We start from the raw sequence: 26,959 nt of genomic DNA, 5'->3' as shown, positions 1-26,959 counted from the left end.
TTTTTTTTTAAGATTTTTAAGTAATCTCTACACCTAATGTGGGGTTTGAACTCATGACCCCAAGACTGAGTCGCACGCTCTACCAATTGAGCACTGGCACTCCGTGTTTTTTCCTTTTTAATATTTCCAAATCCAGTAACTCAATTTGAGATTGACAATGGTGTTTAAAATTGTAGTCTTTATAAATGATGATATATTAAAAGAGTTACTGGATAATGTATGATGGATTTCAGTTGATTGCCTCTAAGGAAAGCATGATTCCTTTAAAAAATCTAAAGAACAATTCATTTGCAGTTAAACCATGAAAACGCTTTCAACCAGGAGTGAGTGCTGGATTGCCAGGAGCCTGTGATTTGTTAGGCTTGCTCTTTGATGTGAAGTATACATTCCAGGAGGAGCAGTGGGAGAATTTGTGGGGTTGGTATTTGAGCACAGTCACTGCCAGGGTAGTGAGGCTGGGAGACCCAGGCTTGTGCCTAGGCATTTTGGAACTGTTCTGTAGCTGTTCTACCTCCCATCTTTGATTTTGTTTTTTCCCCTCCCCAGGTCGAAGTTGAACAGCAACTCGGGAGCAGGGAGGACATCCAGGCCTGGGAGGACAAGTGATTCCCCATGGTTTCTCTCAGGTTCTGAGACTCTGGGCAGGCTGGCAGGCAACACGTTGGGGTAAGTTGTGACCACTTGATGGCCTCCACTGGTCTGGGCCTGCGCTCTGTGAATGCTCTCACTCTGATTGATTGTCTTCAATATTATCCGGCTCTGTAGTGAGGAAACTCCTGAACTCTGGGCAGGCATTCCCATGGGTCTTGGCGAGGCAGTGTGATAAAAATAACCCATGCAGGCTAATTACAATTAACCCAGGCCCTTGACCTTTTAAAAATGTCTAATGTTGAGATGTGTTTATTATATCACTTACCATGTCATTTGTGTTATTTCAGTTTTTCAGTGATGCCGCCTTTGGTCTTACTTGTGCTAATAACTCTTGGGTAAAAAAATCTAACGTTTGTTTCTTTCCAGTATCCAAATTTGGTAGTTCTTTCTGAATTAATTTAGTGAGGTTTGAAAATCATGTGACTAAACCTGACAGCCTTTAATAAAGGTATTTTTATGTTTTTTATTGATATATTTGACATATAACATTATATTAGTTTCAGATGTATAACATAATGATTTGATATTTATGTATTGTGAAACGATCACCACAATAAGTCTACTTAACATCCATTGCCATACATAGTTACAAATTTTTTTTTCTTGTGATGAGGACTTCTAAGATCTTTGAAATAGGCAATAATACAGTATATTAGCTACAGTCATCATGTTGTACATTACATCTCCATGACTTATGTATTTTATAACTGGAAATTTGTACCTTATTTTTACTTTTTAGATTATTTATAAAGTGTATACCTCTTAAACTAGATAATCAACTCTTCCATTTTATCTAAAGTTGATAAGCTGTCAAATTAAGGAAATCATATACAGATCCCAAGCTAGATGATTTTACTCATTTTATGCCTTGATTCTTGAATAGCTAGATTTTCTGAAATTACCTGATGAATGATTAGATAATGCCAAATCAGTTAGAAAATATGTTCAAAGACTGATCTGTGAAATATAACTAGAAGCAATTTAAATTGTTTTAAAGTATAGTAAGGGGAGGAGGAAGGTTTTAAGCATTTTAAAAATATTTTGACACTGAAATTCTAGGTAAAGTTAGATTTGAAAATTGAGGGCTCCAAATGCTTATATATATATATATATATATATATATATATATATATACACACACATACGTATGTGTATATATATATATATATACACACACATACGTATGTGTATATATATATATATATACACACATACGTATGTGTATATATATACGTATATGTATATATATGTATATGTATATATATATACGTATATATATATATATGTATATGTATATGTATATATATATATGTATATATATATATATGTATATGTATATGTATATATATATACGTATATGTATATATATGTATATGTATATGTATATGTATATATATATATATTTTTTTTCTTTTTTGTTTTTATGCTGAACTAAGTTTATTTTGAGGTGAGAGGAAGGTTATTTATTTGAGTACATCCTTTATTTAGCTCATTCTGTGCTAGAACTATTAATAGGAAATGGTAGCTCTGATCTTTACTAAAATATTAAGTATCTCCTTTTAATGGTCCTATGCACATAACCAACAGAACAACAGTGTATGAGAAAGAATTTTGAAAATGATACGTAATAGAAGAGATTTTTTTTTTCATTTGATAAATCTGGAAGAAGTTTGATTACATTTATTTAAGAAAGAATATTATGTATGATACTATGTCAAACTATACCGTATTCTTTTAAAAAATTGCTGTGTTTCATTGCAGAGTCAGCAAACTATAGCCTACGGGCTAAATCCATTCCTTCTTGTTTTTATTGAAACACAGGCGTGATTGGTACTTTTACTGTCTGTGGCTGCTTTGTGCTAAGATGGCAGAGATGAGTAGTTTTGATAAAGACTTAGGCCCACAAAGCCTAAATGAACTATTTAGTGTTCTGCTCTTTACAGAAAAAGTTGGCTGATCTCTGGTTTAGTTTATGCATTTATATAGTGGCATTTGTTATAGTGGCATAGCTAATCTGCATTTATATAGTGGCATTTGTTATAGTGGCATAGCTAACCTGTACTCTGTATTTATTTTTAAATTAAAGTTTTTATTTTGGAATAATTTGGCTTTCTTTCTGTTGTTCTTGAAGTGCATCACTGAAATAATTTGACTTTTAAAAAGTTGTGAAAACTTTAACCTAGTCTCCTCAAATGTTATTAACATTTTAAATAACTGTAGTACAGTGTTCATAACTAAGAAACTACTAACAGTGGTTAGTGTGCTTAATCTACAGAGTTTATTTACATTCCACTAATTGTCCCACTAACACCCTTTCTCTGGTCCACCTGTTCAATTCAGGATCCCATATTGCATTTAGTTGTCATGCTTCTGTAATTTCTTCCAGTCTGGGACAGTTTCTCAATCTCCTTATCTTTCTTGACCCTGATTAGTTTGAAAAATGGTTGGTCCTGTTCTAGAATGTTTGAATTTGTCTATTAACTCATGATTAAATCCAGGTGATGCCCCCCCCCCCCCCCCCACCCCGTAAGCGTAACTTTTTTTTAGAGTGGTTTTCAGGTTTGCAGCAAAAATGAGACAAAGATAGAGATTTCCCATATATTCCCAGTCTCCACACATGTACAGTCTCTTATTATCAGCATTTTCCACCTGAGCATTTGTTAAAATTGATGAACCCACATGGGTACATCATTATAACCCAGAGTCCATAGTTCACATTAGATGTACAGTCTGTGGGTTTGGACAAATTTATGACATGTATGTATCCTCCATTATAGTATCAAACAGAGTAATTTCATTTCCTTAAAAATCTTCTGTGCTCTGCCTCCCTCTCTCCCCTCTGACCCCTAGCAATCACTGATCTTTTTATTGTCTCCATTGTTTTGTCTTTCCCAGAATGTCATTTGGTTGGAATCATATGGAATGTAGCCTTTCCAGATTGGCTTCTTTCACTTAGTAATAGGCATTTAAGTTTCCTCCATGTCTTCATATAGCCTGATAGCTTGTTTGTTTTTAGTGCTGAATAATATTCCATTGTCTGGATGGTACCACAGATTATTTGTGCATTCACATACTGAAGGACATCTTGGCTGCTGCCAAGTTTTGGCAATCATGAATAAAACTGTTAATGTTGTGTGCAGGGTTTTGTGTGTGTGTGTGTGTGGGGGGGGTGGAGGTTTGGTGGGTATACGTTTTCAACTCCTAAATACCAAGGAGCACAATTGCTGGAATATATCTTTTTTTTTTTTTTTAACGTTTATTTATTTTTGAGACAGAGAGAGACAGAGCATGAACAGGGGAGGGGCAGAGAGAGAGGGAGACACAGAATCGGAAGCAGGCTCCAGGCTCTGAGCCGTCAGCCCAGAGCCCGACGCGGGGCTCGAACTCACGGACCGTGAGATCGCGACCTGAGCTGAAGTCGGACGCTTAACCGACTGAGCCACCCAGGCGTCCCTGGAATATATCTTAAGAGTATGTTTAGTTTTTTTGTTTTTTTATTTTGGGGAGAGAGCACGTGAAGGTGCGTGCAAGAGTAGGGGAGAGGGACAGAGGAGGAGAGAGAGACAGACACAGGGAGAGCGAGAACCTCAAGTAGGCTCCACGCTCAGCACAGAACTCAACTCAGGGCTGGATCCCATGACCCTGGGATCCCGACCTGAGCTGAAAACAAGTCGGATGCTCAGCCAACTGAGCCACTGAGTATGTTTCGTTTTGTAAAAAACTGACTACTGTTTCCAAAGTGGCTATCCCATTTTGTTTTCCCACCATCAGTGAGTGAGAGTTTTTGTTGCTCCATATCCTCCTCAACAATTGGTATTATGTTGTCAGTGTGCTAGATTTTGGCCATTCTCATAGGTGTATAGTGATATCTCGTTGTAGGTTGCATTTCCTTAGTGATGTACCATGTGGGACATCTTTTTATATGCTCACTTGCTATTTTTTCCGGTGAGGTGTCTGTTGAGGTCTTTGGCCCATTTTCTAATTGGATTGGTTGTTTTTATATGTTTGAGTTTTAAGAATTCTTTGTATAATTTAGATAACAGGCCTTTATAATATGTGTCTTGCAAATATTTTCTCCCAGTCTATAGCTTGTCTTCTCATTCTTTTGACAGTGTCTTTTACAGAGCATTTTCATTGTGCCTTTGGTGTCATTGCCATACCTGAGGTCATCTAGATTTTCTTTGGTATTTAGCTTGTAAGAGTTTTATAGTTCTGCAGTTTATATTTAAGTCTGTGATCCCTCTTGAGTTAATTTTTGTGAAGAGTGTGAGGTCTTGTGTCTAGATTCAGGGTTTTTTTGTTTTTGTTTTTGCATATGGATGTCCATTTGTTCTGACACCATTTGTTGAAGAGACTGTCCTTGCTCCACTGTGTTGCCTTTGCTCCCTTGACCCAAAGATCAGTTGACTGTATTTATGTGGGGGATTGGGGTCTATTTCTAGGCTCTGTATTCTGTTCTTTTGACCTGTTTGTCTTTTTTTTTTTTTTTTCCCAATAGCACACTATTTGGATTACCCTAGCTTTATGAATCTTGAGGTTAGATATAGTGTCTGTCCTTTAACTTTGTAGTTCTTCAGGGTTGTGTTGGCTCTGCTAGGTCTTTTTCCTCTCCACATAAACTTTAGAATTAGTCTGTTGGTATCCACACAATAATTTGCTGAGGTTTTGATAGGGATTGCAGGTGATGCATTTTTGGCAAGAATGCACAGAAGTAATGATGGGCCTTTCTCAGTGCATCATGTCAGGAGGTGCATGATGTTGATATGTCTCATCTGATGATAAGGTTACCCCTCATTAGTTAAGGTGGTGTTTGCCAGGTTTCTTAATTATTATTAAGTTACTGTTTTCCTCTGTGTAATTAATGTGTACTTTGTGGGGAGATCTTGATGACTATGTAACTTATTTTATGCTTGATTTTAGCACAATGATTTTTTGCCTTAATTATTTCTGTGGTGTTGGCCAAATATTTTTTTTTAATTTCCAATTTTTTTTTTTAATTTTCATTTGTTTTATATTTACTAATTGGAATTTGTAAAGAATTTTCCTTCCTTGTCCATTTATTTCTTGTTTATTTCTATTTAGTTCTTTATATCATTATGGTCTCATTAACATTTGTTTTATTCTTTAGTTTATAATTCATTACTATTGTGTTGCTCAGTTTGTCTTGGATTTAAGTTCTCTTTATAAATAAAAGTTGGATATGACCAATTATAGTGGAGTGACTGAAATATAGCAGTGGAATTTTAGGACTTTCCTGATAAAATGTGTGACAAATATAATAATAATAAAGTATAGGATATTTGATCTTGAATGAAACCTCTGTAGATCTACTTCAGAAGATTAGGGCTAATCTTAAGACTTTAAAATGCAGAGAGAAGCAATTTTTGAGTCCTCCATACTTATCCTTGCCCACACTGCTTTGTGCACCCACTCTTTTCTGTCCCTCACTCTCTCATCCAAACACATGCGCAGAATAAACTCTGTGTGAGCTTTCTTTGGCGTTTCATGGGTTGAAGTATTGAGAAATGTCACAGGTATCACAGCATCCACTAAGTCATTGTCAGTCATTTGTTTACCTTTATTTGGTCCTGCAGATGTCCACAAAGCATAAGCACTTAAGGGCTAATTGTTTCTGTTTGGCCTCTGAAAAGTCTCAGTTTGTTGATGGTGAAATTGTGATCAAGTTATTTTGTAAATTAAATTTTATAGAGTCAAAAATATTTTTCTTCATAATATATTTTTTCTGTGAGTTGTATAATGGGTGTTTTTTCCTCTTTCTGTGTTGATTACAGTGAACTTTAAAGAAGTTTGCAATTTATAACATGTCATAGAGAATCAAGGAAGGCAGAGCTTAAGTCTCCCAGAGGGGATTTTTATCCACAAATTTACCAAATGCAGTCAACTATGAAAGGGACCATCCCCGAAGACTGTGGCCACCCCTACCCCCTGCCCTTCCTTCAGAGTCCAGTTTTGCTCCCTCTGGGTTGTGAATCAGGGAGTGAATGGACTGTATCTGAGAGCTACATTTGGAAGAGTTGGGGATAGTTGGCTTTTCTTTTTCCATTAACATAGATAATTGAGAATTGATCATTTATTTTGACCGATCATTCTTAGGAATGCATAGTACATAGAATTTATGGGATTTTTAGTATTGTTCCCTTTGGCCTTTTCACTGTTGGCAGGTGTTTGTGTTAAAGATTTCTCATTCCTCCTGTTTTCTCCCTTTCATAACTAGCAAGATTTATCCTGGGAAATATTTCAGAAATCTCCTATGTAATTTTGTTCAACTCATTTCAGACCAGGATAAGGGTAAGAACACCAAATTTACTTGGGAAAGAGAGTTAATTGTGCTCAGTAGTAAATTTTAAATGGAGGTATTTGTATCTAAAGTCTTTTTATTCTGTTTGAGGTCACTGGATATAATAGGTGATAGGTGTAAGCTGCTTTTCATTCATTTGAGCTACTATATTTCCTTTGGAGTCTCATCTGAGTTAGTAATTAGCACTGGATTTGGAATGTAAAAGCCAGGTAGGTCACTGTAAATAATAATTGAAGCTGGCTAGGTGGGTAAGATAGTAGGTAAGTAGTAAGACTGCGACAGACTAAGCGAATGCCCCATTTTTAGAGGAGGCAGCTGATCAGCTGATTATTCCCATAGGAGAATACAGAGTCATTGTTGCCAAATGCAAACTTCTGTGTCCTCTCCAACCTGGTTTTGTTTTGTTTTGTTTTATTTTGTTTTGTTTTTTTTTTGTTTTGTTTTTTTAAAGTAAGCTGTATACCCAGTGTGGGGCTTGAACTCATGACCCTGAGGTTGAGAGTTGCATGCTCCACTGACTGAACCAGCCATGTGCCCCTTAACCCCACCCCTTTTTTTGTCCCAAGGAAAGCTGCAATTCTCTATCCTTATGTGAACATCTTGGCTTAAATATTAGAACTAATTAATATTTTTATGTAAATAAATATATACACAGGGACACACATAACCAATCATATGTATATAGCATATGTGTGGTGTTTATGTGTGTATAAGCTCTTTTTTAAAGTTTATTTAAAAAGTTTGTTCTTTAATGTTTATTTTTGAGATAGAGAACAGGGGAGGGGCAGAGAGAGGTGGGGGGGGGGTGGGACAGAGGATCTGAAGCAGGCTCTGCGCTGTCAGCACAGAGCCTGATGCAGGGCTTGAACTCATGAACCGTGAGATCATGACCTGAGCTGAAGTCGGATGCTTAATCGACCAAGCCACAGAGGTGTCCCGGAAGTTTATTTGTTTATTTTTGGGGGTGGGGGGGAGGAGCAGAGAGAGGGTGGAGACAAAGGATCCAAAGCGGGCTCCATGCTGACAGCAGAGAGCTGGATGCGAGGCTTGATCCCACAAACCGTGGGTTTTATGTATATATTTTTAACTAACCAACCAGCTGTATGGATAAAGCTTGGCCCTTGACTTTGAGTTTGCAAGCTGTGGACTAATTCCTATGGCGTGATTTCCTCAGTTGATTTTGAGTCATTCTGTTACCTTGAGTGCTATGTAATGGGATCAGAATTGTAGGATTAATTTTGATGACCAAAGTATAGGTAGTAGAAACTGGTTTCCCCAGGAGTTTGGAGGTTTTTTTGGTTTGTTTTTGTTTTTGTTTTGTTTTGTTTTTTTAATGTTTATTTTTGGAAGAGAGGGAGTAAGAGTGTGAGCGGGGAGAGGCAGAGATAGAGGGAGACATGATCAGAAGTGGGCTCTGCACTGACAGCAGAGAGCCCCATGGGGGGCTTGAATTCACAAACCATAGGATCATGACCTGAACCAAAGTCAGGTTCAACCAAAGGCTTAACCACCTGCGCCACCCAGGTGCCCCAGGGCTTTTGCGTTTAGTATTAAACAATATATAGCTTACTAGCTTACTAAAATTATAGATAACAAGAATCGCTCATTCCAGTACTGTCTTTTTTGACCACTGATAAATTTATATTACTGTGTGTTTAGTTCAGTATAGCAAATTGATTACAGAAAGAAATGTAAAAGAGCAATTTGAAGTAGGGAGACTCTGGAAGGTTGTTTGGATTCTGATAGAAGAAACCCTGCATAGCAGGTATGAGTGGGAAAACATGGTATCCTCCATGGTAACAGGTTAATGGACAAACCAGAGATATTTTGACAAATGTCTTTCAACACCTCAGTTCAGGGTTTGTGTAGCAGAGATTACAAAATGGCAGCCGTTGGTGTTTTGATGGATGAATCCAGCAGTGAACTTGGGTGTTTTAGGTAGGCTGATACTTTCCACTCTTCCCTGTTATCTTGACTTCATTTATTAATGTAATCTGTCTACCCTTCATGGAGATTTGAGTTTGTAAGGTCTGCTCAGGAGTAGATGTATACTTCGATAGGGTTATTTTAACCCTTTATATCAGTTACATGATTTATAAATATTTTCTCCCATTTTATATGTTGCCTTTTCACTGTGTTGATTATGTCCTTTGAAGCACAAAGGTTTTAGGTTTGATATAGTTATTTTGCCTGTTTTTGTTTTCCGTGCTTGTGATTTTGGTATCATATCTAAGAGATCATTGCCACGTCCAGCATCATGAAGCTTTTCCCCTATATCTTCTCAGAATTTTATAGTTTTAGGTCTTATATTTAGGTCTTGAATCATTTTAAATTAATTGTTCCAGGGACGCCTGGATGGCTAAGTTGGTTAAGTGTCCGACTTCGGCTCAGGTCATGATCTCGCAGTTTGTGGGCTCGAGCTCTGCGTTGGGCTCTGTGCTGACAGCTCAGAGCCTGGAGCCTGCTTTGGATTCTGTGTCTCCTTCTCTCTCTCTTCCTCCCCTGCTCTCGCTCTCTCTCTCTCTCTCTCTCAAAAATAAGTAAAGATTAAAAAAATTTTTTTAAATAAAAAATAAGTAAATTAATTAATTGTTCCATGTGGTATAACATAAGGGTCCGGTTTCATTCTTTCACTTTTGGATATGTAATTTTCCCTGTGTCATTTGTTGAAGACACTGTCCTTTCCCCATTGAGTGGTTTTGGCACCCTTATCAAAGATCATTTGACCATATGAGGGTTTATTTCTGGGCTCTCTGTTCTGTTCCATTGGTCTGTTTGTCTTTATGCCAGTACCATACTGTTTTAATTATGGTAGTTCTGGAATAATGTTTCAAAATCACAAAGTATGAGTTCTCTAGAATTTTGTTTTTCTTCTTTTTCAAATTTGTGTTGGCTCTTGAGGATCTCTCAAGCCTCTACATGAATTTTAGGATGAATTTTTCTATTTTTGCAAAAAATGCCCTTAGCATTTTGATAGGGATTATAATGAATCTGTAGGTTGCGTTGAGTAATGTGGACATCTTAACAATATTAAGTCTTTCAGTCCAGGAGCATGAGGTTTGTTTTTATTTATTTGTGCCCTCTTTAAATTCTCTTAGCTGTGATTGGTAGATTTCAATATACAAGTCTGACCTACTTGGTTAGGTTTATCCCTAAGTACTGTTTTTTGTTTGTTTGTTTGTTTGTTTGTTTTTTGATGCTATTGTAAGTGGAATTGTTTTCTTAAATTTCCTTTTTGTTAATGCAATGTACTCTTAATGCACCTTAGTTTTTCTTTTGGTCTATGAATGGTTCTTTACTGTTATATTTATGACATCTATTGCATAACTGAGATTAAATGATGGTTCATAGTATAGTCCTGAGAATGCACAATAATGTTTTTCTCTAAAATTATCTTGGGCAGTTCTCAGGCTGTAGATACAAATACCACATAAACAATTGATACAGTGCATCAACAAGTGTAGAAAACCATCAAAAAGGGTGACACCAGGTTTTCTGGAGATTTATTTGTTCTTTTTCCATTTTACTGAGGAAACTTTTAAAAATTTTTTTTTTTTTTTTTGTTTAGACATAGGTTGTGCTTTCCAGTTAAGTAAGAAGAGAGATCCAGTAGTTTGTTGTATATTAGAATTGTTATGGTTAATATAGTCAGACATTTGTAAGGGAACAAAAGACTTGGAAAATCATATTTAAACTAAATCTGCGTGGGCAAGTTGAAGGTTTCAGCCTTAGATGAGTACCATGCACAATAGTTGAGAATAAATTACCTTTATCTAGATTGAATGATCTCTAAATATTAGATTCATTTTAAAGAGGCATCAACTATACTAAAAAAAATTTTTTTAAATAAATAGACTGGCACTGTCATAATTTCTAAGGCTAATGTGATTTGTGAGAACATTTTCTTTGAATACAGAAAAGCAGTTGTTTATGGTTATCTAGCTTTGTTGATTTGAAAATGCTTAATGCTCATGTTCGGGGCAATAAGTAAAGATGGAAATGTCATGCCTTTTCTAAGTTTTCTCATACTCAAGAAAAAATTAATGACTTTTAAATAACTTTTCCTTGGTTAAGGTGGTTAATAGTGCTAAATATCAATGGACTAATACCTTTGCCAAATAAATGTTTTATTCCGTGCAAAGCAGTTTGAACCCTAAACTCTGAATTACACTTTTTGTGTAACATGTTGTTGGTAGTTATTGTCTGATGAGTCTTCCAGGTAGAGGCAAGGTGTGTCCTATATAACACATTTTAGAATTGTGACTAGAAATATTTGGTATGTGGAGCTTTAAAACATTACATCAAAAGATGCATAAATGTGATACTTATCTTTCTGAAGAGTGATTTTACATGTAAGTTAAGCATTAAAACACAAACAGTTTTAGTTTGAGGCTCAGTTCTGTTGTTCTATTAAAATACAATAAACTGTTACGTCAGTTAGACAAATAGCTTTGTCTTCACTTAGGGGAATGAACGTGAGACCCAAAGTGATCTATTCAGAATGACTGTTAAAAATATTGTCTTAAATTCTCTCCTTTTTTTAGAAGTCGATGGAGTTCTGGAGTAGGTGGAAGTGGAGGAGGGTCTTCTGGAAGGTCCTCAGCTGGAGCTCGAGATTCCCGCCGACAGACCCGAGTTATTCGGACTGGGCGGGATCGAGGGTCTGGGCTTTTGGGCAGTCAGCCCCAGCCAGTTATTCCTGCTTCTGTCATTCCAGAGGAGCTGATTTCACAGGTATGGACTTTGTGGAACACTTCACACAGGCAGCAGAACAATATTCAGTTAAGTACTTAACTGAATATACTGGGCTTTAGTCATGACTTGCAGCATGAATTGTGAAATACTGCTTCTAGAAAGCTGATTTTGATAAAAGTATAGTCACAAGAAAATTAGCATAGCACTCTTCTTTATTTTTTACTTCAGGCCCAGGTCGTTTTACAAGGCAAATCCAGAAGTGTCATTATTCGGGAACTTCAGCGAACAAATCTTGATGTAAACCTTGCTGTAAATAATTTACTTAGCCGGGATGATGAAGATGGAGATGATGGGGATGATACAGCCAGTGAATCTTATTTGCCTGGAGGTTGGTGGATCACCATCATGGTTTTCTTAGCTTTAGAGGGAGAAACTTTTTTTTGAGTGGGTAATGGAATTATAAAGTACAATGGGTTTTCTGATGGTTCTTTCCAAGGTGGTAGGTATTTCTCACTGTAGTGTTTAATTTGTAAAATACTTTTTAGGGAAAATGGGGAAATGTTTTTGCTCAGTGGACTTGTGTTCTATCCCAGTAAAGACATAGATGTATATGCATGGCTTTATCACTGTCTGACAGATGACTCTGGAAAGTTGTTTTCTGATGCCCTTATTACCAAATATGTAATGATTGCATTTAGATTTTGGCTACATTATATCTATAATGTTACAAATATCTTAAATATCTTTTTTTTTTTTTTTTAATTTTTTTTTAACGTTTATTTATTTTTGAGACAGAGAGAGACAGAGCATGAACAGGGGAGGGGCAGAGAGAGAGGGAGACACAGAATCTGAAACAGGCTCCAGGCTCTGAGCTGTCAGCACAGAGCCCGACGCGGGGCTCGAACTCACAGACCGTGAGATCATGACCTGAGCTGAAGTCGGACGCTTAACCGACCAAGCCACCCAGGCGCCCCTAATGTTACAAATATCTTAATAGAGATCTTTTTTTTTTTTCTTGTGATTATTTAGGTAGCCCAAGTGACATTCATGCATTTGATGTTCCCTAAAATCTTTATTAGTAACATTATTTCCTAGGTAGTTAGGACTTTTTCCTCAGGGTATGTCAGTAGTCTGCATCTCATTCTAATCTGATTTAATTTTCAGAGACCTTTCAGTGGTCTACAGATATTTTCTGTATCTGCTTTATTTATGTTTCTTTCTGTTTATAGAGGATCTTATGTCTCTTCTTGATGCTGACATTCATTCTGCCCACCCAAGTGTTATTATTGATGCAGATGCCATGTTTTCTGAAGACATTAGCTATTTTGGTTATCCTTCTTTTCGTCGTTCATCGCTTTCCAGGCTAGGCTCATCTCGAGGTAATTTTGCATTTATTTCTTTGTGATCATTGGCTGGCTATATGGAGAGATAGTGATAGAGTTCACTATGTTTTAACTTTTAATGTTGTAGTAATTATGCGTTAATACTTATTACTCTTTTTGAATGCTTTGGTATTAAACTAGTTATTTTTGATTTGGAAGAGCCACAAATAGTACTTCACTTTAGAGATGATCTTATCTACATTGTGGAATACCTGTCAAGGGATTTGACTTACCTAAGTGTATTTTTAATTAGGAAAATGGATTCTGAACTAAAAGCAGAATTCTACTTTACAGTGACATGCAGCATTCAGAAAACAAGTCTCTTTAGTTTATTTGATTAAAATAAAGTGATTATTCTGTTCATTTTAAATCCTGGCTAGATGGAAGTGAGAAGTATGAAAAAATTTAATAGAAATGGGATTGGCTAATGATTAATATGTGGAAATGTATAGCTTATCAAATGTTACTTTCAAAAGTTTGAAATTCTTGAAAGGTATAGTACATAGTAGAGGTTAGAAGATTTTGAAATCCTGTGAATGTAAGACTTTTCTCTGTATATGTTGGTATAGATTTAACTTGTATTTTAACTTTATTAAGTCAATTTTTTTAGTTTCCAGAATGTAAAACTGCTTGATTCAAATAACAGACAAGAATCAGTTATATTATCTACTGATCATTAGTAAACTGGAAAAATTGCTATGTTTTATTAAGACCTTGCTACAAATATCGAGTACTTAAAAGCAGAGTTTAAAAATAATAAACCTATGATGATCTTACAATATACTGAACCTGTTACGTAATAGCTTTAAAAAATTTAAATAAATCCATACTTTACTGCCTTTATCAAACATTTCATTTTCAGATATTTAATATCAAGCACAAATAACTCCTTCTAAATTTCTCCCCTTTTTTTGGTCATTCTATGTAGGCATTGCTTTTCACTTGAACCATGTGAAATTGCTGCTGCTTCCATTTTGACCTGCATGGATGGCAGTTTCATATGGTTCAAGTTAATGTTGTTTCTAATCCTTCTTATCCAAGTCTTGGGAAGTATATTTTGATTACTTACTTAAAAAAATAATGAGCAAACAAAAACACCCCCCCTCCCCCCCCCAACAAACTGTCTGTAGAGAGTTTGAAGGCCAATTGCAGGGGAAGCATTTTTGTAAGGAAATCTTTTTATCTTTCTATAAAGATTAGTTAAAAAAAGAAGCTTGTCTGTTTCTCAAAAATTTTTAAATGAAACTGACCATGAACATCCAGTCTATAAGATTACTCTGAGCAAGGGCTTAAATTATTAACATTTTTATAGTTAATGTTAATGGATTTATATTTTATCCTTTTCAGGTTTTTTCCTTGTTTGTATAAGGTTTTGTTTTTGTAAGGCATTCTACTAAATACTCTTGATTTACATATGTATCTGATATATTGAAATTCTTATTTATGCACATTATCTAGTAGATAAAGTTATGGTAACCATTTTTAATGAAAGCCAAAAATTTTCAATTCCATTAAAAATCCATTTTAAAATAAAGTAATTCTGTTCTAAAATTAGTAGTTGGAATTCAAAAAAGTCTGCCTCTACATAGTTCTCAAAAATGCTAGTTTATAATTTTCATAGATTCACTTGAAAGAGTTAATGTTTTGAATGTTGCATGTCAGGCTTACTAGATATACATTTACATTAAATTTTTGTGAGTAGATAAACTGCTGTTAGTTGCATCCTGAAGGGTCTTTACTAGAGAGTGGCTTACTTTTATCCCACTGGTGTGACCCAATTGCATACCAGTTCTCCTTCTTCCCTTAGAGAGAGACTCTGAGCTGTTGCGTGAACGTGAATCCGTTTTACGTTTACGTGAACGAAGGTGGCTTGATGGAGCCTCATTTGATAATGAAAGGGGCTCTACCAGCAAGGAAGGAGAGCCAAACTTGGATAAGAAGAATACACCCGTTCAAAGTCCAGTATCTCTAGGAGAAGATTTGCAGTGGTGGCCTGATAAGGTATTTGGAAAGATTCCCACCCTTTCCATTTAAATGGATTCCTGGCAAACCCAACTGCCTCCCTCCCCCACCAAGGTTTCTATTTTATTTCAGAGTTTTGTACTACCATTATTTAAAAAAACAAAAAAAAATTTTTTTAATGTTTAATTTTGAGAGAGAGAGGCAGTGTGAGCAGGGGAAGGGCAGAGAGAGGGAGACACGGAATCTGAAGCAGGCTCCAGGCTCTGAGCTGTCAGCACAGAGCCCAATGCCAGGCTCAAACTCAGGAGCCGTGAGATCATGACTTGAGCCGAAGTCAGATGCGCAACTGACCAAGCCACCCAGGCGCCCCTGTACTACCATTATTTTATTTTAAATACTTGTTTATTTTTGAGAGAGCACGCGCGAGTGAGCATGAGTTGGGGAAGGGCAGAGGGTGAGGGGTTCAGAGGATCTGAGGTGAGCTCTGTGCTGACAGCAGAGAGCCTGATGAGGGGCTCAAACTCACCAATCGAGAGATCATGACCTAAGCCGAAGTCAGACGCTTAACCAGCTGAACCGAGGAGGAGCCCTTGTACTACCATTATTTAAAACACACACACACACACACACGCACGCACACACAGACATAAGTGATATTTTTGTTTTGTTTTAAAGTATACATAGAACATCTTTATTTGGCACTACAGGAGTCATCTTAGATGTAGATTCAGTGGTGCTATTATTTGTTGTTGTTTTTCTACTTGATGAAGTAAATTGGAGAAATCGGAATGGTAGTTCCAGATAACACATCAGCGTTCTGTTTCAGAACTTCTTTTTTGGTGATAATTTTGCCAGTAACTGATAACCCTTGGTAGAAATTTGTTTTATAATGTCAAGTGGACCCCTGCTACTGCAGAGCAAATTTGTGGTCATTGATAGAAGCCCACAAGTCAGGGCAAGATAGGGATCTGTGTTTCTTTTGACTAATTAGTTGCCCTGTTTCATGGCACTGAATTCTGACAGACCCTTTGCTCTAAATGCTGTGGGAGACAAAGTAGGCTGAACAGGAATGGACTGGGAGATCGGCTCTGCATCCTGAAAAGTACAGTGACTGGCTTCTAGAAGGCATCCAGGATTTGTTAAGTTGATGTGAATCTTTAAAAATTCATCACTGCTGCAGAGGAAACATAGTGTCTGATCCTGTTGATGCTGTGTAGGTTTCCTTGTCCTGAGTGCTTGGTAATGGCTCCTACAGGAAGCCATGTTTTTCATCTCTCTTTTGATGTGCCTTTTTCTTCTTAATTCCAGAGCCAGTGGGCAGGAAATTTTTTTAAGTAGGAGGAAAAGAACATAAAAATTTTGAGGTTAATCTCTAACAGATAAGGAGATTCTGATAGAGATTTTTTTTTTTCTTTTTTTGAAGTTGAATTTGCATTTGGGATATTAAAGGAAAATACTGTTTAACTTTTAAATTTATTTTTCATAGTTATTGCGAATCTTGATGTAGTTCATTTATTTTCTTCTGTATTCAGCTCATGTGGAAAGCTTGAATACAAGAAGGAACATGAATTTTAATCAGTCTCTTTGTAAGCAAAGGTTATTCTGTTTTCTTTGGCAGCTGACAAACTTTCCCTGTATTGGCATTCTCTTACTTCTTTCCATAAAACTAGACATGTCCTAAGTTCTGCTTTTACTCCATGTGGTAGAAGGTGATTTAAACCTAGGGCTTTTTTTCCCCCTCTCTTCCGTACATTGTTCTGTGTTTCCTATTTCTCTTGCCTGGATCATATTAGCCTGTGTCTACTTCCATGTTGGCAGGAAGTAATAGAGGATTCGTGAATCTTGTTTTAATAGTACCATCGCATATATATTAGTCTGGGCTTCTTTATCATGTACTATTTTTGATGAATAAGTGTTTTAAACAGTACAAATCTAGCAAGCTTTTTCCCTGGCCAGCGTATGCTCTGTTAGGCTTAGACAGTCTTTGTTGCTCTTTACTAATAGGCATGTTTTTAGTACAGCTTGTTTTCAGAAACAGTTAATAAGTACATCGTGATATCTTGAGACTGTGCAGACTTAATAACACTTAATGTGTTATTTCCTTGATGTTTAGACATCAAGGAGGAATAGGAGTGTGTGAAGCAAAATATATCCTTCCTGTACCTTTTTTTCCTATTAAACCCCTAATTTAAAATATTTGCACTGGAAAAGATCTACTTTTTATTAGCTTATGATTGAAATTTAGATATAAAAAAATGCAGTTTAGGGAAAAAATAGCTTAAGCCTAATCAAACTCTTAAGCATTATCATAGTTATCAACAAATACCAGTAGTTGACCATATTGCCCCCCCCCCCCCCCCCAAATTGGCGGTAGTGATCCCTGGGAAGTACAAGGGTTTTGGTGGAGGGGAGCTTGATGTGTGATCAAGTGTCAGGTGGAGGGTGCAGGGAGATAAAGGGTGTTGTCAGCATTCACTACTTAGAAGTAATGTCTCTTTCTTTTTTGGGTGAGGAGGGTTAAAGAATGCCTGCCAGCTTAACTTCAGAAATGACTTAATCCAGTATTTTTAAATTGGAAGTTTGCGTAGTAACCATAGTATCTTCACTCTTCATTGTGTTGGGGTACATGAGAAATTCCATTGGTTAATTATCTTCTGGATTAGTACTGACTTTTCCCTATTCCCTATTTAGAGAAACAGCAATTTCTTCCAAGTTTCACCATTTTGTAGGCTAATAAAGTTTCTTTCATAGTAGAATGAGTGTTCTCTTTAAGCCTTTTATAGTTAATATTGAACTGAAAATATTTCAGGTAACCTTAAACTTTAAATATTTCTATGAGTTATTCCTTGAGTTAAATGTCAAAGCTAGTATAAGAGCATACTTGGGAACTCTTGTGCACTGTTGGTGGGAATGTAAATTGGTACAGCCACTTTGAAAAATAGTATGGAAGTTCCTCAAAAAATTAAAAACAATTAACATATGATCCAGCAATTCTGCTTCTGGGGGTTTATCCAAAGAAAATGAAAACACTAACCCAAAAAGATACATGCACTCTCGTGTTCACTGAAGCATGTACAATAGCCAAGATATGGAAATAACCTTAAGTATTCATCAGTGGATGATAAAGAAGATATAATACATACATATACTCATATATACAATTGAATTTTGTTCCACTATAAAAAAAGGGAAATCTTGCCATTTGTGACAACATGGATTGTACCTCAGTGGCATTATGGCGGGTGAAATAAGTCAGAGAAAGACAAATGCTATATGACCACTCTTATATAAGAATGTGGAATCACAAAAACAAAACAAAACACCAAGCTCATACATACAGAGAACAGATTGGTGAGTACTAGAGGCAGGGGGTTGAAAGGTAAAAAGAAAAAGTTTTAAAAATTGTTACATAGGCATAAAAATTTTTCCTTTATTAATTTTTCAATACCTTAAAAATATAAAAATTAGAAATTATTATAAGGATGTCTTCATGAAGACAGGTGAAGGTCAGTCGTTATTAATTTAGTAGCCTTGATTAAATGCATACTTCCTTTTTTTTTTTGAAGCTTATTTATCTATTTTGAGAAGGAGGGTGAGTGGCGGAGGGACAGAGAGGGCAAGAGAGAGAATCCCAAGCAGACTCTGTGCTGCCAGCACAGAGCCCAACGCGGGGCTTGAACTCCTCAAACCGTGAAATCGTGACCTGAGCTGAAACCAAGAGTCGGATGTTTATCTGAGCCACCCAAGTGCCCCACTGCAATCTTTGTGTTAGGCCTTTTGCTTAGGTGTTAGGGTAATAGTTTTGTAGAAGGCAGAACAATGATATTAATGCTTTGGAGTAAGTACCATTATAGAATTCGGTACAGGCGGCTTTGGGGAATCCTAGGAGGCCAGAGTGATTGCTGAGTGTGGACTCTGGAGTCAGATTGCTGGAGTTCATATCCTGGCCCTGCCACTTACTAGCTGTGTGGCCTTGGTTAAGACCTTTAACCTCTCTGGGCCTTTGTTTCTCATGTATAAGATGAGGATAATAATGGGTTTTGCCTTGTGAGATTGTCACGAGAATTAGATGACCCATTATATATAAAGTGTAAAGAACAAGGAGAACAAAGGGTCTTTGTTCTACAAAGAGAACAGTTTCTGTAAGTCATGGACGGGTGAGACCCCAGCGGCAGCGTTTGGGTATTCCAAGTGGGTCCATGTGGCAGTAAGGATTTTGAGCGCTGGATTCTCTGCTGGTACAGAGTTGAGCACAAGCTGAAAGAGATACGACCATGTCCATTGTCTGCCTTGGCTAAAAATGCAAGAAATGAAAACATTTTATTGCTATAATAATGTAGCATAATAAAAAATTAATGGGTTGTCTGTATCTACCTAAGGGAGAGATGGAGGGAGGGCCTCTAAGTCCAAGTTCCTCATGTTCACAGTTGAACCAGCCAAATCTATACTGGTTTCTGTATAGTTTTACCCCAGAATGTCAACTTTTTTATTATGCTGCCCTGCCTCTTCATCCATCATTCCTCCCTCCCTCCCCAGCATACCACTGTCCCTCATTCCTGTCCTTCCTCCTGTTTGCTTTTTGTACTTTATATTTCTGGAAGTAGCTGTGATAATTCAGTTACTTTGGTAAGAGGATGCAATCTTCCCATTAGCTGATTATCTCACATAGCTTCATTTCACTTCTCAGTTCTGAAATTTACTTTTCTCAGACTAGAAATTTAGTTCTATGTGCTGAATGTCTACATGTAAAATGCAGCTATATATATATATATATATATATATATATATATATATATATATATATGCCAGCTTACTTCCAACAAGAATCTAAGGTGACTTATAAGGGAAAAAAGATGCAGCTATAGTCACGAAACACTGTTACCAAGAGAATGCACGGATAAGAGGGAATAACAGACGTGGGAGGGAGAAGGAGGAGTAATTACACAGAAATCCATGCTGAGTAAATCTGCTGAAACTGAACATAAAAACTTTGCTTTGTGCCCCATAATGCTTTCAGTTTAAAGCACGCACATATCCTTTATTTTTAAGCAAGTTGTTGGAGAAGAGTGTGGTGAGAGTTGTGTCGTGGGTGGTGAAGAAACAAACTGATGGAGCAAGTCAGTGATGTTAATTTGCAGTCCCTTCCCTTACTGTCGTGGACCTGTTTTCATATGGCCTAAGAAATAAAGAAAATATATTCACATTGGTCTTTTGAACTGCAGAGTTGCATGTGATTCTCCGTTTGTTTGAATGGTGTTGAGAGCAAATAGGCCATGACATTTGGTTCCTTACTTAAGCTATTTGAGCAGCCTCACTGTTGGAACCAGTTGACCAAACTTGTTGATCATATTGCTTCACCTTCAGGGTTCTAGAAGGGCAAGTTCAGTGGGGAGAGGTCTTTGTTGTTGTGTTATTGACACTTGGATGTTGCAGGTAGTAAGTACCTGTTAAGAATTAGCTAAATGTGTCCCAAACATAATTTAAAAGGAGAAGTTGTCATAGAAAGGAAACGAAGGCAGGCATAAGGAGACTAGGGAAAGTGGATAGGCAAAGAGAAATGAAGTGTGAATAACTAAAGTTGATCAAATTGCACGTTGTAACCCTTGGTTATGTTCCATCCACTTCAGGCATAATATGTGATAATGTTGCTGTTGGTGCTGGTACATCCTGGGAGAGGTAGTGTTGGCTGATGGAACATTTTTTTAAAAAGATGAAAACCAAGTTTTATGGGAGAAATATAGGAATAGAAAGGCCAACGTTTTCAAAATAGAAGTCACTAAATATAGATGTGGTCAGCAGGAATTTACACTGCTGCTGGACTACATGCCTTTTTTTTGTTTTTTTCTTTTCAGTTTTGGCCCCTACATAATTTCTATCATTTTTGGCAGATTTCCATCTCCTTTTGGGGAGACATTTCTAGTTTGATTGATGGCCTCAGTTCAGTTATTTCTTGTTATTCAGACAGTTGCAAACTTATTGAGCAGCTTCAACTTTTAGTGACTTGATTTTTGTTAAAAAAAAAAAATAGGGCTACAGAGTACTGATCTTTCAGGAAACATGCACATCTACTTTTTCCAGTTGGGTTGAAGTAGGCCCTAACTTGCTCAGAGGCAGCCATTGTTATTTCATAAATACAATAAAAACAATGTTTTCTATGACGTTATAAAATGAGTGAGCTAAAATACTGTTCTTTTCTGTTGTGTTTGATTGTTTCGTATTTCTTCACATAACAAATCTAAATCGGGCAAGAAGCGATAGGTGATTATTCCATCATCTTCCTTTGGTTGGACACACACATTTTCCACATTTGTCCGTAATGGATTTTCAGTGCCTTTGGCATTCAGTTAGTTCATTCAGGACTTACCCTGGGGAACGTTGGTCTGTCTTGGAGGATATAGGTAAAGTCACTTCTGAGAGGCTTTGTGCGCCATGTTCTTGCTATAGGGATGATTTGTTCAGGATTGTATTGCTCTGGCAAGGCATTTTACTTGGAGAAGTTAAAATTCATCTATTCATTCAGTTATAAGAGTGTTCTTACTGTGTACCATGTGCCAAGCTGGCCTTTGGGAATGTAGAAGTGAGTATGATATGGCCCCTCTCAGTGGGGAAGACATACATTCACATACAGTATAATGTGTTCACAGTGTGTGATCAGTGGTAGACTTGAAGGTGTGAATACAGTGCTTAGAGTTTCACAGTGGAGAATGACTAATGCCACCTGAGACATTTGGTAGAGACTTCACACAGGAGATGATAGCAGCATTTTTAAGGTTAAGGAGGCAGTGACTAAGATGCAGAGGCATTCCAAGCATATCAAGCATGGGCCTAGAGTCAGGAAAGGGCACAGTGTGGTTATGGAACAATGAGAAAGCCAGTGTGGGTAGGGAGTAGAGAAGAGCAAGATGGAGCAAGACTGTGAGTGCCCCCCGGCAACTTGCCACGGGGTTAAGACGGTCTGCAGTCACTAGGAACAGAGTTCTTAGAGAAGTGACATGATGGGGTCCATGGGGTTCTGTTTGTTTTTTTATGAGGTGAAGGCTCTTGGCATTGTAGGAGAAAGATAGGAATAGGAAAAATCTGGAGTCTGTTCAGAGACTGATAGAATTGTCATGGAAGGGAATTATGAGCATCTCAACTAAAGTAATGGCAGTGGAGATAGAGGAAGGGAAGAATCTAAGGAATTTGAGGCAAAGGCAGTACTGGTTGACTAGTCACTACATTGTTAAGAGAGAAGAAGAGGAGGTGATGGGAGGGCCCAGGTTTTCATGTCTCTCCTGTTACAGGGTGGGTGGTGGATGTCATTCATGGAGAGAGCAACTGCAAAGGATATGCAGCTTTGGAGGAGATGATGAATTTATTTTGTAGATGTTAGGGTGCTTTACGACATCCAGTAGACAACTCTTGCAACAGGTTAGTTTGGAGGTAGGAGATGTACATGTTTAATAAGCATGATGCCCCAATGGCTGCTGTCAGGCTGAGGGTGGAGCATATTTGAATAAAGGAACAGGGTGGATGGAATCTGGGGCAGGGAGTGGATGGTGGTATGAGGGAGATGAAGAAAATAGCCATGAAAAAAGAAGGAAGACCAATAGGGAATAGTGACCTATGAATAGGGACAGGAGAAATTCCAGAACAGATGAACAGGGTCAAATGGTTTGAAGAGTTTAAAGAGAAGATGGGCTAATTAAATGCATGGGGCATTGATATGACTGTTCGAGGTGTAGTTGTACCTCTGAGTGAAAGCTGGTAAGGTGAAACATGCCAAGCAATTCACTTTACCATGAGTAGGATTGAAGGAAGGATTAGTTTGGTTGATTGTTGGGGTTATGAGAGAGTGTTACATCCTGTGTGTGGGGGTTACCCTTAAATAAGAGAGAAGGACAGTTCTTTCTCTGAGATGAAGGTGGGGGGGAGAGGAGAATGGTGTTTTTTTTTGTTAAATCTAGAAGTAGGAATATTCAGCAAGCTTGTGCTTTTCTGGGTAAGTAGAAGGTGAAGTTGGGGGCAGAGTAATCATAGTTGAATTTGAGCACTAATTTGTGCTGGGCTGTGTGCTGTCTACTTTATATATGTTACTGTCTTTTGGCTTTTATTCTCCCCCCATATATATTATTAAACCCACGTTAGAGGTAAAGAAAGGGGGTTCAGAGAAGTTATAAAACTTACCCAGAGTCACATACTTGATAGGTGTTGGATCCAGGTTTGGGGCTCACTTGGCTTGATTCCATCATCCTTTAACTGAAGGGAGGAGAAGGAAATGTGAGGTAGAGATGTCAGGATTTGATGCAGCCACCTTGGAGAGAGTAGACACAGGTTTTCAGATACGCTTGGCGAAGGATAAGAGAGGAATTGGTAACTTGCAGAGTTTCGAATTTGGTTTCTCCTATCCCTCTGTGGAAGTGACTTGACAATAGGGGTGATTGGTATTGGTAAAATAGAAGATTAAAATTTGGGTTCTTTCGGTACACCTCTGCAGCATAACCTGTTGTTACATTATAAATCGTGGCAGACTTTACAGGCTTTAGCTGACCAGTGTAACCCATCTGACCAAATAAGATTGGAATTTGACAGAAAAGCAAAATGACACCATTAGTTTAGCATACTCCAGAGCCAGAATTCCAAAGAGAAGCAGTGCTTAGACCAGTAGCAAAAGTACAACCAAAAATCTCTTAATGGCAAGTTTTGCCATGTGATTTCTGGGTAGCTTCATGACTCTGATCATATTAACATTATGTTAAAAATAATACTGATACTGGGGCACCTGAGTGGCTTAGTCTGTTGATGGTCTGACTCTTGGGTTCAGCTCAGGTCATGATCTCATGGTTCACGGGTTTGAGCCTGTGTCAGTCTCTGCTCTAAGAGTGTGGAGCCTGCTTGAGATTCTCTCATTGACTCACTCGCTCACTCTCTCTTTTTCTCTCTCTGCCCCTCCCCTGCTCTTGCTCTCTCGCTCTCAAAATAAATAAACATAAAAAAATTATTGATACTGTTCATTTACATTTATTGTCAAAGATTTTTAGAATTTAATTGCATTTAACACCTGGCGTGTGCATCACCTTAAAACTAAATGAACTCTCACCTTAAAAAAAACAACGTAGACGTTTGTTTCAGCAGCTTGGAAAAGTCTAGAGAGAAGGAGTCTTCTGTCTTGACACTTGATTTTTCCAGCTTCAGCTTATTGTTTTCTTCATTTATTTGGCACATTTATATCACCTACCATGTGCACTGTTCTAAAAAATGGGGATACAGTGGTGAACAAGACAAAGCTTATATCCAAGTGAATAGACCGTAAATGAGTAATACAGTATTGTGAATATACTATTACTATCATAATGTAGTATAGTTGTGAAATGCTATCATCTACAAAGAAAGCAGAGTAAGGAGGTGGAATATGAGAGTGGTGGTTTTGTAGGTAGTGTGGTCAGAGGCTTCATTTGAGCAGAATTGATTAAGGATAGGGATTGAGTCACTGAGAAACAAGGCAAGAGAATACCAAGGACATGACAGGATCCTGCGGACATGGTCTAGGAGCTGGAAGAAGGCCTGTGTGACTGAAGGACAGTGATTTCACAGAGGAAGCCAGGGCTGCATTACGAAGGGCCTTACAGGCTGTGCTGAAGACTTTGCACAGCTGTGGTTTATATGTTTACTGAATTAATCCCGATTTAATGAAGTGATTAAAGTGATTAGGTTTGGCCAGTTGTACTTACACTACTGTATTATTTTTTACTTTATAGGATGGAACAAAGTTCATCTGTATTGGGGCTCTATATTCTGAGCTTCTGGCTGTCAGCAGTAAAGGAGAACTTTATCAGTGGAAGTGGAGTGAATCTGAGCCTTACAGAAATGCACAGGTATTTTATATTAAGCTTTCATCGAATGGTTCTATATATCAACATACAAAATAGTGATCATTTTTCTTGTGCTTTCTAAGAATCCTTCACTGCATCATCCACGAGCAACATTTCTGGGGCTAACCAATGAAAAGATAGTCCTGCTGTCTGCAAATAGCATAAGAGCAACTGTAGCTACAGAAAATAACAAGGTAGGAAATACTTTGCATTCGTTGAGAAACATTTCATGCTTCAGTTCTTGGTTTTCTTCCTCTCCCTCTGCCCCTTTTCCATCTTCTAATTTTCTGTCTTTCTAAATCCACAACTTCAAAGCATCTCAAGCCTAAAGAGAGTAATCCAGTATATAATCTTTTTGTTGCTGGTTTATCCCTATATTATAATCCAACTTTAGAGGTGGCTTTTTCCCTTAAGGGAAGGACAAAATATTTGAGATAAGTGCTAACAAAAGCTGTCCGAGATGGATTGGGGAAGTATGTGGGTATTTTGCCTTGGATTCTCTTTGGCTTTAGAGTCACTAAATTTTTTTTTTTTTTTTTTTTTTAGTTTATGTATTTATTTTGAGAGAGAGCGAGCATGGGGGAGGGGCAGAGAGAGAGGGAGAACTCAAGCAGGCCCTGTGCTGTCAGTGCATGAAACTGTGAGATCATGAAACTCATGAAACTGAGATCATGACCTGAGCCCAAATCAAGAGTTGGACGCTTAATTTATTGAGCCACCCAGATGCCCCTAGAGTCACTAAACACTTTTTAAAATTGTTGTAGCAAATGTTTACTTTTGATTAATTTCTTTGAGATGGCTTTAGACGATCATTTCAATAGCTGCTACTTCAATTTATTTGTGTAAGGAAAGTATTTTAGATTCTTAATTAAGAGCCTTTTCTGAATTACTTATTTTTCTGGCATTTAGCTCAAAACATTTTAGAATTGCAGTCCGTAGAGTATGTATGTTGTTTTCTAGTTTTGACCACAGTCCTTTCTTATTTATTTAAGCCTCTAATATTTTACTCTTTAGGTTGCTACATGGGTAGATGAAACTTTAAGTTCTGTGGCTTCTAAATTAGAGCACACTGCACAGACTTACTCAGAACTTCAAGGTGAACGGATTGTTTCTTTACATTGCTGTGCCCTTTACACCTGTGCCCAGCTAGAGAACAATTTATATTGGTGGTGAGTAACACAGGGAGGGGGAATTCCTTATCAGTGAATGCTTTTATGTGCATAGATAGGTGCTTTGAGAAGTGGAATACCAACATGAGAAGGTTGGTCAAAAGATAATGCTTTGTAGAGAGGGAAATTTCACTTTGGAACAAAGTAACATTAAAAAAACTTATAAAAGTAACACATACTTTAGTGACTGTAATTATGGAATTTTACAAAAGTATAAAGTGGAAACAAAAATTACCTATCATCCTGCAACCTGAAGGTAACTACTGTTAGCATTTGGAAGTATTTTAAATCTTTCTTTCCTATACATAAATAGGTACTTTGCTTTTACATAATTGGGAACCTAGGCTATCGGGTATTTTTTATGCTTTTTCATTTAACAGTATTACTTAAAATATAATTAAATATAAAATATAATTACAGTATTTCATTGGATGTATATTTTGTGTCTTCCTTTATCCCTTTACTATTGACTTTAAAATGTATTTTTTCTGTTGTGTTTTAAGGAGTTTAGTAAATCTACATTGGCAGAAATAATATGTAGGGGAATCTACTAATGAAATAAAATTATTTGGAAGAAAATTTCAGGTGATCGATTTTCTATAAAAATTTAATCCCTAAAGGTTTAATAAAAACAGGACCAGTTATGTATTAAAGCTATGCGCAAGTTATGATTAAGAATAAGTTGTAAATACAACAAGCAAAAATATTATATGTAATTTCAGATTAATAGGCTTCTTTGCTGCTTGCTTGACCAATTTATACTTTTTCTTTTCAGGGGTGTAGTCCCTTTTAGTCAAAGGAAAAAAATGTTAGAGAAGGCTAGAGCCAAAAATAAAAAGCCCAAATCTAGTGCTGGTATTTCTTCAATGCCGAACATCACTGTGGGTACCCAGGTAAGTGATTAGGGGATGTTGTTACTCTTCAAAATCA

The 26,959-nt window shown here is 37.1% G+C and overlaps 1 protein-coding gene across 7 annotated transcripts in view; it reads left to right on the top strand.

Moving 5' to 3' along the window:
- The window catches only part of UBR5 (ubiquitin protein ligase E3 component n-recognin 5), a 137,166-nt gene that overhangs the window by 42,611 nt on the left and 67,596 nt on the right, over nt 1-26,959 (top strand). For 5 of the 7 annotated variants that reach the window (XM_053896474.1, XM_053896470.1, XM_053896471.1 and 2 more), the window contains exons 5-13: nt 547-666; nt 11,515-11,704; nt 11,894-12,053; nt 12,895-13,044; nt 14,837-15,048; nt 24,747-24,863; nt 24,944-25,054; nt 25,875-26,029; nt 26,805-26,922. In XM_053896474.1, coding sequence (XP_053752449.1) covers nt 547-666; nt 11,515-11,704; nt 11,894-12,053; nt 12,895-13,044; nt 14,837-15,048; nt 24,747-24,863; nt 24,944-25,054; nt 25,875-26,029; nt 26,805-26,922 — 1,333 coding nt within the window. The remainder of the gene's footprint in view (nt 1-546; nt 667-11,514; nt 11,705-11,893; nt 12,054-12,894; nt 13,045-14,836; nt 15,049-24,746; nt 24,864-24,943; nt 25,055-25,874; nt 26,030-26,804; nt 26,923-26,959) is intronic. The other 2 variants (XM_053896473.1, XM_053896472.1) reach the window with 1 other exon arrangement.

This window comes from Panthera pardus, unplaced genomic scaffold (genome assembly GCF_024362965.1).
Source record: "Panthera pardus isolate Hobbes unplaced genomic scaffold, ASM2436296v1 HiC_scaffold_7, whole genome shotgun sequence".
NCBI lineage: Eukaryota > Metazoa > Chordata > Mammalia > Carnivora > Felidae > Panthera > Panthera pardus.
This window is presented reverse-complemented; position numbering and strand designations above follow the sequence as displayed.